General features: G+C 35.6%; 1 protein-coding gene across 2 annotated transcripts in view; it reads left to right on the top strand.

Annotated features, from left to right (window-relative positions):
- Window positions 1-17,631, top strand: part of WDR47 (WD repeat domain 47) — a 79,336-nt gene that overhangs the window by 16,704 nt on the left and 45,001 nt on the right. For both annotated transcript variants that reach the window (XM_037826473.1, XM_037826474.1), the window contains exons 2-3: window positions 10,450-10,616; window positions 12,456-12,539. In XM_037826473.1, coding sequence (XP_037682401.1) covers window positions 10,459-10,616; window positions 12,456-12,539 — 242 coding nt within the window. In that variant the 5' untranslated portion in view covers window positions 10,450-10,458. The remainder of the gene's footprint in view (window positions 1-10,449; window positions 10,617-12,455; window positions 12,540-17,631) is intronic.

Here is a 17,631-nt window from a genome sequence, read left to right on the forward strand (position 1 = left end):
CACAGTACCTGGAGCAATTGATCAAAGAACTAAAGATGAACGACAAGACCATGGCACAGGATATAAAGGACATCAAGAAGACCCTAGAAGAGCATAAAGAAGACATTGCAAGAGTAAATAAAAAAATAGATGGTCTTATGGAAGTTAAAGAAACTGTTGACCAAATTAAAAAGATCCTGGATACTCATAATAGAAGACTAGAGGAAGTTGAACAATGAATCAGTGACCTGGAAGATGACAAAATGGAAAATGAAAGAACAAAAGAAAGAATGGGGAAAAAAATTGAAAAAATCGAAATGGGCCTCAGGGATATGATAGATAATATAAAATGTCCAAATATAAGACTCATTGGTGTTCCAGAAGGGGAAGAGAAGGGTAAAGTTCTAGGAAGAGTATTCAAAGAAATTGTTGGGGAAAACTTCCCAAATCTTCTAAACACCATAAGTATACAAACCGTAAATGCCCGGCAAACTCCAAATAGAATACATCCAAATAAACACACTCCAAGACATATTCTGATCACACTGTCAAATACAGAAGAGAAGGAGCAAGTTCTGAAAGCAACAAGAGAAAAGCAATTCACCACATACAAAGGAAACAGCATAAGACTAAGTAGTGACTACTCAGCAGCCACCATGGAGGCAAGAAGGCAGTGGCATGACATATTTAAAATTCTGAGAGAGAAAATTTTCCAACCAAGAATACTTTATCCAGCAAAGCTCTCCTTCAAATTTGAGGGAGACTTAAATTTTTCACAGACAAACAAATGCTGAGAGAATTTGCTAACAAGAGACCTGCCCTACTGGAGATACTAAAGGGAGCCCTACAGACAGAGAAACAAAGAAAGGAGAGAGAGACATAGAGAAAGGTTCAGTACTAAAGAGATTCAGTATGGGTACATTAAAGGATATAAATAGAGAGAGGGAAAAATTGTATATGACAAACATAAACCAAAGGATAAGATGGCTGATTCAAGAAATGCCTTCATGGTTATAACGTTGAATGTAAATGGATTAAACTCCCCAATTAAAAGATACAGATTCGCAGAATGGATCAAAAAAAATGAGCCATCAATTTGTTGCATACAAGAGACTCATCTTAGACACAGGGACACAAAGAAATTGAAAGTGAAAGGATGGAAAAAAATATTTCATGCAAGCTACAGCCAAAAGAAAGCAGGTATAGCAATATTAATCTTAGATAAAATAGACTTTAAATGCAAGGATGTTATGAGAGACAAAGAAGGCCACTACATACTAATAAAAGGGGCAATTCAACAAGAAGAAATAACAATCATAAATGTTTATCCACCCAGTCAAACTGCCACAAAATACATGAGAGGAACACTGGCAAAACTAAAGGAAGCAATTGATGTTTCCACAATAATCGTGGGAGACTTCAACACATCACTCTCTCCTATAGATAGATCAACCAGACAGAAGACCAATAAGGAAGCTGAAAACCTAAACAATCTGATAAATGAATTGGATTTAACAGACATATATAGAACATTACATCCCAAATCACCAGCATACACATTCTTCTCTAGTGCTCACAGAACTTTCTCCAGAATAGATCATATGCTGGGACATAAAACAAGGCTCAGTAAATTTAAAAAGATTGAAATTATTCACAGCACATTCTCTGACCACAATGGAATACAATTAGAAGTAAATAACCATCAGAGACTTAGAAAATTCACAAATACCTGGAGGTTAAACAACACGCTGCTAAACAATCAGTGGGTTAAAGAAGAAAGAGCAAGAGAAATTGCTAAATATATAGAGATGAATGAAAATGAGCACATAATATACCAAAACCTATGGAATGCAGCAAAAATGGTACTGAGGGGGAAATTTATAGCACCAAAATGCTATAAATTCCTCTTAAACAGGAAGAAAGAGCCAAAATCAAAGAACTAATGGATCAGCTGAAGAAGCTAGAAAATGAACAACAAACCAATCCTAAACCAAGTAGAAGAAAAGAAATAACAAGGATTAAAGCAGAAATAAATGACATAGAGAACAAAAAAACAATAGAGAGGATAAATAACACCAAAAGTTGGTTCTTTGAGAAGATCAACAAGATTGACAAGCCCCTAGCTAGACTGACAAAATCAAAAAGAAAGAAGACCCGTATAAACAAAATAATGATTGAGAAAGGTGACATTACTGCGGATCCCGAAGAAATTAAATAAATTATAAGAGGATACTATGAACAACTGTATGGCAACAAACTGGATAATGTAGAGGAAATGGACAATTTCCTGGAAACATATGAACAACCTAGACTGACCAGAGAAGAAATAGAAGACCTCAACCAACCAGTCACAAGCAAAGCGATCCAATCAGTCATCAAAAATCTTCCCACAAATAAATGCCCAGGGCCAGATGGCTTCACAGGGGAATTCTACTAAACTTTCCAAAAAGAACTGACAGCAATCTTACTTAAACTCTTTCAAAACATCGAAATAAATGGAACACTACCTAACTCATTTTATGAAGCTAACATCAATCTAATACCAAAACCAGGCAAAGATGCTACAAAAAATGAAAACTACCAGCCAATCTCCCTAATGAATATAGATGCAAAAATCCTCAACAAAATGCTTGCAAATCGAATTCAAAGACACATTAAAAAAATCATAGGCCATGACCAAGTTGGGTTCATCCCAGGCATGCAAGGATGGTTCAACTTAAGAAAATCAATCAATATATTACAACACATTAACAAATCAAAAGGGAAAAATCAAAAGATCATCTCCATAGATGATGAAAAAGCATTTGACAAAATCCAACATCCCTTTTTGATAAAAACACTTCAAAATGTAGGAATTGAAGGAAACTTCCTCAATATGATAAAGAGCATATATGAAAAACTCACAGCCAGCATAGTACTCAATAGTGAGAGACTGAAAGCCTTCCCTCTAAGATCAGGAACAAGACAAGGATGTCCGCTATCACCACTGTTATTCAACATCGTGCTGGAAGTGCTAGCCAGGGCAATCTGGCAAGACAAAGAAATAAAAGGCATCCAAATTGGAAAGGAAGAAGTAAAACTGTCATTGTTTGCAGCTGATAGGATCTTTTTTTTTTTTATCTTCATTTTATTGAGATATATTCACATACCACGCAGTCATACAAAACAAATCGTACTTTCGATTGTTTACAGTACCATTACATAGTTGTACATTCATCACCTAAATCAATCCCTGACACCTTCATTAGCACACACACAAAAATAACAAGAATAATAATTAGAGTGAAAAAAAGCAATTGAAGTAAAAAGGAACACTGGATACCTTTGTCTGTTTGTTTCCTTCCCCTATTTTTCTACTCATCCATGCATAAACTAGACAGAGTGGAGTGTGGTCCTTATGGGTTTCCCAATCCCATTGTCACCCCTCATAAGCTACATTTTTATACAACTGTCTTCGAGGTTCATGGGTTCTGGGTTGTAGTTTGATAGTTTCAGGTATCCACCACCAGCTACCCCAATTCTTTGGAACCTAAAAAGGGTTGTCTAAAGTGTGCGTAAGAGTGCACACCAGAGTGACCTCTCGGCTCCTTTTGGAATCTCTCTGCCACTGAAGCTTATTTCATTTCCTTTCACATCCCCCTTTTGGTCAAGAAGGTGTTCTCCGTCCCACGATGCCGGGTCTACATTCCTCCCCGGGAGTCATATTCCATGTTGCCAGGGAGATTCACTCCCCTGGGTGTCTGATCCCACGTAGGGGGGAGGGCAGTGATTTCACCTTTCAAGTTGGCTTAGCCAGAGAGAGAGGGCCACATCTGAGCAACAAAGAGGCATCCGGGAGGAGTCTCTTAGGCACAATTATAGGGAGGCCTAGCCTCTCCTTTGCAGCAACCGTCTTCCCAAGGGTAAAACTTATGGTAGAGGGCTCAACCTATCAAACCACCAGTCCCCTATGTCTGTGGTCATGTTAGCAACCATTGAGGTGGGGTAGGCGAATACCCCTGCATTCTCCACAGGCTCCTCAAGGGGGCACTACATCTTTTTTTTCCTTAAGATCTTATATCTGGAAAACCCTGAGAAATTGACGATACAGCTACTAGAGCTAATAAATTTAGCAAAGTAGTGGAATACAAGATTAATGCACAGAAGTCAGTAATGTTTCTATATGCTAGAAATAAACAAACTGAAGAGACACTCAAGAATAAGTTACCATTTTCAATAGCAACTAAAAAAATCAAGTATCTAGGAATAAACTTAACCAAAGATGTAAAAGACCTATACAAAGGAAACTACATAACTCTTCTAAAAGAAATAGAAAGGGACCTTAAAAGATGGAAAAATATTCCATGGTCATGGATAGGAAGGCTAAATGTCATTAAGATGTCAATTCTATCCAAACTCATCTACAGATTCAATGCAATCCCAATCAAAATTCCAACAACCTACTTTGCAGACTTGGAAAAGCTAGTAATCAAATTTATTTGGAAAGGGAAGATGCCTCAAATTGCTAAAGACACTCTAAAAAATAAAAATGAAGTGGGAGGACTTACACTCCCTGACTTTGAAGCTTATTATAAAGCCACAGTTGTCAAAACAGCATGGTTTTGGCACAAAGATAGACATACTGATCAATGGAATCAAATTGAGACCCCCAGATCTATGGCTGACTGATCTTTGATAAGGCCCCCAGAGTCACTGAACTGGGTCATAATGGTCTTTTCAACAAATGGGGCTGGGAGAGTTGGATATCCATATCCAAAAGAATGAAAGAGGACCCCTACCTCACACCCTACACAAAACTGAACTCAAAAGGATCAAAGATCTCAATATAGAAGAAAGTACCATAAAACTCCTAGAAGATAATGTAGGGAAACATCTTCAAGACCTTGTATTAGGTGGCCACTTCCTAGACTTTACACCCAAAGCACAAGCAACAAAAGAAAAAATAGATAAATGGGAACTCCTCAAGCTTAGAAGTTTCTGTACCTGAAAGGAATTTGTCAAAAAGGTAAAGAGGCAGCCAACTCAATGGGAAAAAATTTTTGGAAACCATTTATCTAACAAAAGACTGATATCTTGCATATGTAAAGAAATCCTACAACTCAATGATGATAGTACAGACAGCCCAATTATAAAATGGGCAAAGGATATGAAAAGACGGTTCTCTGAAGAGGAAATACAAATGGCCAAGAAACACATGAAAAAATGTTCAGCTTCACTAGCTATTAGAGAGATGCAAATTAAGACCACAATGAGATACCATCTGACACCGATTAGAATGGCTGCCATTAAACAAACAGGAAACTACAAATGCTGAAGGGGATGTGGAGAAACTGGAACTCTTATTCATTGTTGGTGGGGCTGTATAATGGTTCAGCCACTCTGGAAGTCAGTCTGGCAGTTCCTTAGAAAACTAGATATAGAGTTATCCTTTGATACAGCGATTGCACTTCTCTGTAGATACCTGAGAGATCGGAAAGCATTGACACAAACAGATATCTGCATGCCAATGTTCATAGCAGCATTATTCACAACTGCCAAGAGATGGAAACAACCCAAATGTCCTTCAACAGATGAGTAGATTAATAAAATGTGGTATAAACACACGATGGAATACTATGCGGCAGTAAGAAAGAACAATGTTGTGAAACATATTACAACATGATGAACCTGGAAGACATAATGCTGAGCAAAATAAGCCAGGTACAAAAAGAGAAATGTTACATGTTACCACTAATGTGAACACTGAAAAACGTAAAATAAAGGTTTTTTTTTCTTTTTTCTTCTCTTTCTTCTTTTCTTTTTCTCCTGTCTCTCTGCCTTCTTTGACTCCTCTTCTTTCTTTGTGGAAGAAATGGAGATGTCCTTATACAGATAGTGGCAATGGTGGTGAATACATAAATACATGACTATACAGGAAACCATCGATTGTTTACTTAGGACGGAATATATGGTGTGTGAACAAAACTGTCTTAAAAAAATGGGTTGATAAAGAAAACTTGAGGGCACTATATTGAGTAAAATAAGACAGACACATATGGACAAATATTGCAGGGTCTCACTGATGTGAACTAATTATAATATGTAAACTCATACACATGAAATGTAAGTTATCAGGATATAGAACGAGTCTAAAGCATGGGGAGCAGTTGCTTATTATGAGCAGAATGTTCAACTAGGGTGAAATTAAACATTTGGAAATGGACAGAGGTGATGGTAGCACATTGTGAGAATAACTAACAGTGCTGAATGGTATGTGGTGGTGGTGGAAAGGGGAAGCTCAGTCACATATGTCACCAGAAGGAAAGTTGGAGGTTAAAAGATGGGAATGCATAAAACAGTGAATCTTGTGGTGGACAATGTCCATGATTAACTGTACAAATATTAGAAATCTCTCTCATAAACTAGAACAAATGTATGATACTATAACTAGAAGTTAATAATAGAGGGGCATATAGAAAAAAATATATACCTATACAGTTAGTGGTATTTTAACATTCTTTCATCAACGGTAACAAATGTACTACACCAGTACTATGAATCAATAATGGAGAGGGGGTGGTTAGGCGTTTGAGAGGATTTGAATTTCCTTTTTTGTGTGTGTCTTTATTTCTTTTCTGGAGTAATAAAAATGTTCTAAAAATTGAAAAAAAAAAAAAAAAACTAACTGTGGTGATGGATGCACAGCTGTATGTTGGTACCATAAGCAAGTTGTGTGTTTACAGAACAACCATACATAAAATATGGGATTCCCATGTGCCACCCTATTATGAACACCTTGCATTGTGTGGAACATTTGTTACAGTTGATGATAGCACATTTTCATAATTGTACTATTAACTATAGTCCATGGTTTAACTTAGGGTTCACTGTATAGTGTAGTTCCATGGATTTTTTAAAAAAATTTTTATTCTGATACCATATATGCTATCTATCATTTCCCTTTTAATCACAGTCAGATATATATTTCGGTGCTGTTAATTACGTTTACATTGTTGTACTACCATCAACACCATCCATTACCAAAATATCTCCATCATTCCAAATAGGAACCCTGCACATTTTAAGCCTTAACTTCCCATTCCCTACCCTGACTTCGTGCTATGGTAACTTGTATTCTAGATTTCTGTCTCTATGAGTTTGTTTATTCTGATTATTTCAACTCAGTGAGATCACACAATATTTGTCCTATGTTCAGCCTATTTCATTCAACATGATGTCTTCAAGGTTAATCCATGTTATTGCATCTTGTCAGGACTTCATTCCTCTTTATTGCTGAATATTATTCCATTGTATGTATATACCACATTTTGTTTACCCATTCATCAGTTGATGGACACTTGGGTTGATTCCATCTTTTGGCAATTGTAAACAATGCCACTATAAACATCAGTGTTCAAATATCTGTTCCAGTCCCTGCTTTCATTTCTTTTGGGTATGTGCATAGTAGTGGGATTACCAAGTCATATGATAGTAGAGTAGTTCTATACTTAGATTTCTGAGGAACTGCCAAACTGTCTTCCACATGACTGCAACATATTACATTTCTACCAGCAGTGAATGAGTGTTCCTATTTCTCCAAATCCTCTCCAATACTTATCATTTTCCATTTTTAATAGCCATTTTAATGGGTGTGAAATAGTATCTCATTGTGGTTTTTTATTTTCATTTCCCTGTGGTTAATGATGTTGAGCATCTTTTCATGTGCTTTCCGGCCATTTGTATATCTTCTTTGGAGAAATGTCTATTCAAGTCTTTTGCCCCTTTTTAAATTTGGTTGTTTGTCTTTTTGTTGATTTGAAGGATTTCTTTCTTTTTTTCTTAGAGAGGTTATGGGTTTACAAAACAATCATGCATAAAATACAGGATTCCCATATACCATCCCACCCCTAACACCTTGCGTTGGTGTGGAACATTAGTTACAATTGATGATAGCATTTTAAAAAATAATTGTGCTATTTTTTTAGCTGTAGATACTTTTGTACAATTGAAGAAAGATTATTAAAATTGTGCTATTATCTATCATCCATAATTTACATTAGATGTATTTTTCCCATATACTACTTTATTATTAATACCTTGTTTTATCATACATTTGTTATAATTCATGAAAGAACAATGTTACCCTTGTACTATTAACTATATGGTCTTTCATCTACACCAGGGTTCACTGTTGTACAATCCTATGTTTCATCTTTTAATTTTTATTCTAGTAATATATACATCCTAAAGTTTCCTCTTTTGACCACATTCACCTCTATAGTTCAGTGCTGTTGATTACACTCACAATAATATGCTACATCACCATCAACAAAGGTGTCCATTTCCATACCTTTACCATCAACCTAAATGGAAATTCTGTACAAGTTAAGCATTAACTTCCCATTCTCTAACCCCAGTCTATCTCCTGGTAACCTATATTCTAGATTCTAACTCTTTGAGTTTAGTTACTAAAATTTATAACAGTGACATCACACATTATTTGTTCTTTTGTGTCTGACTTATTTCACTCAACATAATATCCTTAAAGTTAATCCATGTTGTTGCATGCATCGGGACTTCACTCCTTTTCATGGCTGAATAATATTTCATTGTGTATATCTATACCACATTTTGTTTATCCATTGGTTGATGGACACTTGAGTTGTTTCCGTCTTTTGGTAATTGTGAATAATGCCACTGTGGAATCAGTGTGCAAATATTTGTTTGAGTCCCTGCTTTCTATTCTTTTGGGTATAGGCATAGTAGTCGGATTGCTGGGTCATATAGTAGTTCTATACTTAGCTTTCTGAGGAACTTCCAAACTGATTTCCACATGGCTGCATCATTTTTCATTCCTACCAGCAATGAATGAGTGTTCTCATTTCTCTACATCCTCCCAAGCACTTGTGATTTTCTGTTTTTTTTTTTAATGGTAGCCATTCTAGTAGGTGTGAAATGATATCTCATGGATTGATTTGCATTTCCCTGATAGCTAATGATGTTGAGCTTCTTTTTCATGTACTTTCTGGCCATTTGTATATCTTCTTTGGAGAGATGTCTGTTCAAGCCTTTGCCCATTTTTAAATTGGGATGTTTGCCTTTTTGTTATTAAGTTGAAGGATTTCTTTATGTATTCTGGCTATTAAACCTCTACTGGACATGTGGTTTCTGAATATTTTTTCCCATTGTGTAGGTTGTCATTTGACTTTCATGATGAAGTCCTTTGATGTAGAAAAGTTTTCAGTTTTGATGAAGTCCCATTTATCTATGTTTTCTTTTGTTGCTTATGTTTCAGGTGTAAAGTCTTAAGAAACCATTGCCTAACACAAGGTATTGAAGTTGCTTCTCTATATTTTCTTCTAGGAGTTTGATAGTTCTGGCTCTTATATTTAGGTCTTTGATCCATTTTTGAGTTGATTTTTGTATAAGGTGTGAGGTAGGGGTCCTCCTTTTTTGCATATGGAGATCCAGTTTTCCCAGCAACGTTTGTTGAAGAGACTGTTCTTTCCCAATTGAGTGGTCTTTGTCCCCTTGTCAAAAAATCAGTTGGCCATAAGTGTGAGGGTTGGTTTTTTGAGATTGCAGTGCAGTTTCAGGTCTGCCCTTGTGCCAGTACCATGCTGTTTTGATTACTGTGGCTTTTTAATAAGTTTTAAGATGGGAATATTAGTGACTTTTAAAAATACTTTTATGGAAAATTTCAAACATATATAAGAGTAGACAGTAATACAGTGAACCTCCATTGTTTTAGTTTCCTGGCTGCTAAAACAAATACCATACAGTGAGTTGGTTTAAATAATGGGAATTTATTGGCTCACTGTTTTGAGGCTAGCAGAAGTCCAGCATTGAGGCACCAGCAAAGTAACACTCTCTCTCCGAAGACTGTGGCATTCTGGGCCTGGCTGCCGGCAATCCTGGGATGCTTGGCTTTTCTGTCACATGACAATACATGGTCATATATTCTCCTTTCTCCTCTGGTTCCATTGACTTCTAACTTCTTGCTCTTTCTGTGGCTTTTCCTTTCATTTCCAGTTTCTTTTGCTTGTACAGACTTGAGCCATATTGGATTAAAGCCCACCCTCATTCAGTTTGGGCACATCTTTAATAATATCTTCATAGGTCCTATATACAAATGGGTTCACACCCACAGACCAGGGGTTGGGACCTGAATATGCCTTTTGTGGGGGGCATGAGTCAATTCCCAACACCTCATTTATTTATCACCCTGCTTCAATAATTATGATCATTCTTGTTTCATCTTTACGTCCTTCCACTCTCCTTTTCTTCTCTTATTTTGAAGTAAATCACAGATTTTATATAATTTCATCTGTAACTAAAGAATGACTTGTTTGTGGTAAGTATTACATTTATTTTACCTCAAAATACCTATACTAAAAATCCCCAAGAAACCTGTTATGTGTATTTTCCAGGCAGTTGAACTTAGAAATAAAACAATAGGACTAATTTTTTGTTGTTCTCTTTAATATTTAGGTTATCAACATGACTGCTGAAGAAACAGTGAATGTAAAAGAGGTTGAAATCATTAAGTTAATTTTGGACTTCCTGAATTCAAAGAAGCTTCACATTAGTATGTTGGCACTTGAGAAGGAAAGTGGAGTCATAAATGGCCTATTTTCAGATGATATGCTTTTCCTGAGGTATGATTTCATTAATACTCTGAGGTTTGTAGCTCCCTTAAAAAAGTGTTAAGTATTAAGGTAATATGTGCAATATAGTTAGAACTTTATAATTAGGAAAAGGCTATATAAATATAATTAAAAATTTTTTATAGAGGAACATCTACAAAAGAATATTTTAAGAATATTTTCAGTAGTGTAATCCTGAGGCCCATGTGAAAAACAAGAATCATAACTCCATTGTGGCTGTTGGCATCCTAAAAGAAAGATATTTGATTAAGAAATTACTTATGCCTGAAAGATAAAGAAATATTTCTGAAATACTGGTTTTTGTTTTTTTTTTGGCCATAGAAATAAAGCATACTTATTATAGGAACATATTCATTGTAGAAAATTTGAAAGTATACATAAATCATTGAAAATAAAAATCAGTCTATGACTCAGATATACTACTGAGAGCAATTTAATTTTTTCTGTGAACATTTAAAAAAATACAGTAATTCTGTTGTATCTATAATTTAGTATCCCAGTTTATTCATTAACATCATAAGGTTGCTCCATGTGATCATAAATTTACAAACACTTAAAATTTTTTTATCTTAATTTCCTATGCTTCCCCTATGTTTAGACGATTAAATTGTTGCCAAGTTTTCATAAATATAATGCTGTGCTGGGCAACTTTTATACATAGGAATTTTTCTATATCTTAGGTTACTTTCTTAGGACAGATTCTTAGACATGAAATTGCAGGGTCAAAGAGAATTACCATGTTTGCCAAAACGGAAAGCTAAATACTACTTCTGGAATTTAGTAGTTGCTCTCAGATTCCCCCATCCAGAAGCCTGATGGCTTGTAATGAAGTTTCACTGTTCAAAGGTAAAATGCAAAGAATTAAGAATAATAAATTTTTAATTAAATTAAATATTATTCATTTTGAAGAGTTGGCCTTGGAAATTGTGTCCTTCCTACTTTTTTCATATTAAAATATCTTTTATAAAATGATTATGATAGTATATTGTCATTGCTTTTTATTGATATTCCTTCTTTGTAAAATAAAGTTGGTGACACTTTGTGGGTCCTTCTACCCTCCCTTCCCTTTTTAAATTTTACTATTCTAAGAAATCCAAAAGTAAAGAAATTGTAATTGTAAAAGAGAAAAGAATGACTTACAGCTTTTGGAAGGACACTAAAGTAGGATGAAACCTGATCTTATTTCTTACTGTTCTCATTCTCAGAGTATAAAGTTAAATGCCTCAATAATGTAGAATTCATGATTTGTACAAGGTTTCTCAACCTTGATGGCCCTGTTGACATTTTGGGCCAAGTAACTTTGTTGTGGGATTTGTCCTGTGCATTGTAGGATATTTTACAGCATCCTTGGCCTCGACCCATTAGGTACCAGTAGCACTCCCCCAGTTGTGACAACCAAAAATGTCTCTAGATGTTGCATATTGTTCCCTAGGGGACAAAATCACCTCCTATTGAAAACCAGTGATTTAGAGAGAGTGGACCATAACCACAGACTGGCTCTTAATATGTTATGGCTTTCAAACCATAAGATGAATGGAAAATAAAGGAACTTTTAGGCTTAGTCTAGTGTTTTTACGTAGGTCAAGAAACCACATATACATTAGTATGTGGAGTGCTTTCAGATTCACTAATGATTTAATTCTTCTCATATAGCATATACTGTTATAAATAAGTTGTGAAAAAATTGTTTTATTTTTACATTTGAGGGACCAAGTAAAATGTTAATCTCATTACCTGCTTTGTGAAGTTCTAATGCTATCTTGACATCTATTCTGCTTTTAATTAGTGTAACCTGAATTTAATAACACACCTGGGTTTTTCCTTACCTAGACAGCTAATTCTTGATGGCCAGTGGGATGAGGTTCTTCAGTTTATTCAGCCTTTAGAATGTATGGAAAAATTTGACAAAAAAAGGTAAGATTTCATTTGAAGTTTTTAGTGTCTTATCATTGATAAAATCTTAGCAAAATGAAACAATAAGCAGAAATTTTGAAATATGACATCTTTTTCTAGAAAATAGTACTCAGTCCCCTTGAGTTGGAGCACATCTGGAGGACAAGTTGAATGTATTTCAATTTGTTGAAAGTCTGATTTGCAAACCTATTTAGTCAACAGTGTCAATATGCAAAATGTCTCAAAGGCCATTTCTTAAGTAGCTATTTCTCCATAATAAAACCAAGACTTTAAAGATGGCATTTCATTATTTCTGGCCTCCATTGTTTCTGATGAGAGGTCAACTCTCATTTGTATTCTTATTCATATATGTATATACTTTTTTTTTTTATGGCTGCTTTCAAGATTTTCTTTTTTTTTTTTAATTGTTAAATTCAGTTTTATTGAAATACATTTACACACCATACAATCATCCATGGTATACAATCCACTGTCCACAGTATGATAACATAGTTATGCGTTCATCACCACAATCTATCTCTGAACATTTTCCTTACATCAGAAAGAACCAGAACAAGAATAAAAAAAGTGAAAAAAGAACACCCAAATCATCCCCTCATCCCACCTCATTTTTCCTTTAGATTTTATCCCCATTTTTCTACTCATCCATACACTAGATAAAGGGGGTGTGATCTACAAGGTCTTCACAATCACACTGTCACCCCTTGTAATCTACATTATTATATAATTGTCTTCAGGAGTCCAGACTGCTGGGTTGGAGTTTGGTAGTTTCAGGTATTTACTTCTAGCTATTCCAATACATTAAAACCTAAGAGGTGTTAAGATTTTCTTTTTATTGTTGATTTTCAGCAGTTTAATTATGATATGCCTAACTGTGGTTTCTTTTTATTTTTCCTGCTTAGGATTTACTGAGCTTTTTGGATCTCTTAAGTTTATGCTTTTCATCAAATTAGGGATGTTTTTGGCCATTATTTCTTCAATTTTTTTCTGACCTTTCTGGAACTAATTACACTGTGTTAGATTGATATGGTCTCACAGGACTGAGGCTATCTTCATTTTTTTAAAAAAATTATTATTGGAGAAGTTAAGAGGTTTACAGGAAAATCATGCATAACATGCAGAGTCCCCATATGCCATCCTATTATTATTATTATTTTTTTATTATTTTTTTATTTTTTATTTTTATTTTTTTTTTAATTCAGTTTTATTGAAATATATTCACAAACCATACAGTCATCCATGGTATACAATCAACTGTTCACAGTATGATCATATAGTTATGCGTTCATCACCACAATCTATTTCTGAACATTTTCCTTACATCAGAAAGAATCAGAATAAGAATAAAAAATAAAAGTGAAAAGAGAATACCCAAACCATCCCCCCATCCCACCCTATTTGTCATTTAGTTTTTACTCCCATTTTTCTACTGATTTTTTTTCAATTTTTTAGCTTTGTTTATCAAAAAATTAAAAACAAACAGGCAAACAACAACCAAAAAACCCCCACAACATTTCAAACAAAGCAATGGATTAAGGAAAACAAATAACCTAAAATACCTACTTTGCTTCCAATATGTTCCTACCATACCCCAAGAAAATTAATAAACCATGTCCAAACAGAGGAGTAAGAAAAACAAATAATCTAAAATAACTACATTGCTTCCAACATGTTCCTACCATACCCCAAGAAAATTAACAACCCCTAAGAAAACAAAGGAATAAGAGAAAAAAAAAACCTAAAATAACTCTATTGCTTCCAACATGATCTTACTATATCCAAGAAAGTTTACAAACCATAATCATTCCTGAGCATTCCCATAACATTCAGATTACCCTCCATAGTTTATCTGTTCTTATTAGATTATCATTCCCCCTCCACTAATTGGTATCTCTAGGTCCCCTACATTCTACAGTATAAAACATTGTACATTTTTCACAGAATTCACATTAGTGGTAACATACAATATCTCTCTTTTTGTGCCTGGCTTATTTTGCTCAGCATTATGTCTTTTTTTTTTAATCTTCATTTTATTGAGATATATTCATATACCACACAGTCATACAAAACAAATCGTACTTTCGATTGTTCACAGTACCATTACATAGTTGTACATTCATCACCCAAATCAATCCCTGACACCTTCATTAGCACACACACAAGAATAACAAGAATAATAATTAGAGTGAAAAAGAGCAATTGAAGTAAAAAAGAACACTGGGTACCTTTGTCTGTTTGTTTCCTTCCCCTATTTTTCTACTCATCCATCCATAAACTAGACAAAGTGGAGTGTGGTCCTTATGGCTTTCCCAATCCCCTTGTCACCCCTCATAAGCTACATTATTATACAACTGTCTTCGAGATTCATGGGTTCTGGGTTGTAGTTTGATAGTTTCAGGTATCCACCACCCGCTACCCCAATTCTTTAGAACCTAAAAAGGGTTGTCTAAAGTGTGCGTAAGAGTGCCCACCAGAGTGACCTCTCGGCTCCTTTTGGATTCTCTCTGCCACTGAAGCTTATTTCATTTCCTTTCACATCCCCCTTTTGGTCAAGAAGATGTTCTCCGTCCCACGATGCTGGGTCTACATTCCTCCCCGGGAGTCATATTCCACGTTGCCAGGGAGATTCACTCCCCTGGGTGTCTGATCCCACGTAGGGGGGAGGGCAGTGATTTCACCTTTCAAGTTGGCTTAGCTAGAGAGACAGGGCCACATCTGAGCAACAAAGAGGCATTCGGGAGGAGGCTCTTAGGCACAACCATAGGGAGGCCTAGCCTCTCCTTTGCAGCAACCGTCTTCCCAAGGGTAAAACCTGTGGTAGAGGGCTCAACCCATCAAACCACCAGTCCCCTATGTCTGTGGTCATGTTAGCAACCATGGAGGTGGGGTAGGCGAATACCCCTGCATTCTCCACAGGCTCCTCAAGGGGGCACTGCATCTTTTTTTTTTCCTTGTTTTTTTTTTTTTTTTTTTAACTTTCCCTTCTTTTTTAAATCAACTGTATGAAAAAAAAGTTAAAAAGAAAACAAACATACAATAAAAGAACATTTTAAAGAGACCATAACAAGGGAGTAAGAAAAAGACAACTAACCTAAGATAACTGCTTAACTTCCAACATGTTCCTACTTTACCCCAAGAAAGTTACCTAATATAGCAACATTTCTGTGAACTTGTTCCTACTATATCCATCAGAAATTAACAGACCATAGTCATTCCTGGGCATCCCCAGAACGTTAAATAGCTTATCTGTTCTTCTTGGATTATTGTTCCCCCTTCCTTAATTGCTCTCTATTGCTAGTTCCCCTACATTCTACATTATAAGCCATTTGTTTTATATTTTTCAAAGTTCACATTAGTGGTAGCATATAATATTTCTCTTTTTGTGCCTGGCTTATTTCGCTTAGCATTATGTCTTCAAGGTTCATCCATGTTGTCATATGTTTCACGAGATCGTTCCTTCTTACTGCCACGTAGTATTCCATCGTGTGTATATACCACATTTTATTTATCCACTCATCTGTTGAAGGACATTTGGGTTGTTTCCATCTTTTGGCAATTGTGAATAATGCTGCTATGAACATTGGCGTGCAGATATCTGTTCGTGTCACTGCTTTCCGATCTTCCGGGTATATACCGAGAAGTGCAATCGCTGGGTCGAATGGTAACTCTATATCTAGTTTTCTAAGAAACTGGCAGACTGACTTCCAGAGTGGCTGAACCATTATACAGTCCCACCAACAGTGAATAAGAGTTCCAATTTCTCCACATCCCCTCCAGCATTTGTAGTTTCCTGTTTGTTTAATGGCAGCCATTCTAACCGGTGTTAGATGGTATCTCATTGTGGTCTTAATTTGCATCTCTCTAATAGCTAGTGAAGCTGAACATTTTTTCATGTGTTTCTTGGCCATTTGTATTTCCTCTTCAGAGAACTGTCTTTTCATATCTTTCGCCCATTTTATAATTGGGCCGACTGTACTATTGTCGTTGAGTTGTAGGATTTCTTTATATATGCAAGATATCAGTCTTTTGTCAGATACATGGTTTCCAAAAATTTTTTCCCATTGAGTTGGCTGCCTCTTTACCTTTTTGAGAAATTCCTTTGAGGTGCAGAAACTTCTAAGCTTGAGGAGTTCCCATTTATCTATTTTCTCTTTTGTTGCTCGTGCTTTGGGTGTAAAGTCTAGGAAGTGGCCGCCTAATACAAGGTCTTGAAGATGTTTTCCTACATTATCTTCTAGGAGTTTTATGGTACTTTCTTTTATATTGAGATCTTTGGTGCATTTTGAGTTAATTTTTGTGTAGGGGGTGAGGTAGGGGTCCTCTTTCATTCTTTTGGATATGGATATCCAACTCTCCCAGCCCCATTTGTTGAAAAGACCATTATGACTCAGTTCAGTGACTTTGGGGGCCTTATCAAAGATCAGTCGGCCATAGATCTGAGGGTCTATCTCCGAATTCTCAATTCGATTCCATTGATCTATATGTCTATCTTTGTGCCAGTACCATGCTGTTTTGGCAACTGTGGCTTTATAATAAGCTTCAAAGTCAGGGAGTGTAAGTCCTCCCACTTCGTTTTTCTTTTTTAGAGTGTCTTTAGCAATTCGAGGCATCTTCCCTTTCCAAATAAATTTGATAACTAGTTTTTCCAAGTCTGCAAAGTAGGTTGTTGGAATTTTGATTGGGATTGCATTGAATCTGTAGATGAGTTTGGGTAGAATTGACATCTTAATGACATTTAGTCTTCCTATCCATGAACATGGAATATTTTTCCATCTTTTAAGGTCCCTTCTATTTCTTTTAGTAGAGTTATGTAGTTTTCTTTGTATAGGTCTTTTACATCTTTGGTTAAGTGTATTCCTAGGTACTTGATTTTTTTAGTTGCTATTGAAAATGGTATCTTTTTCTTGAGTGTCTCTTCAGTTTGTTCATTTCTAGCATATAGAAACATTACTGACTTATGTGCATTAACCTTGTATCCCGCTACTTTGCTAAATTTGTTTATTAGCTCTAGTAGCTGTATCGTCGATTTCTCAGGGTTTTCTAGATATAAGATCATATCATCTGCAAACAATGACAGTTTTACTTCTTCTTT

The sequence above is a fragment of the Choloepus didactylus genome, chromosome 2 (assembly GCF_015220235.1).
Source record: "Choloepus didactylus isolate mChoDid1 chromosome 2, mChoDid1.pri, whole genome shotgun sequence".
Taxonomy (NCBI): Eukaryota; Metazoa; Chordata; class Mammalia; order Pilosa; family Megalonychidae; genus Choloepus; species Choloepus didactylus.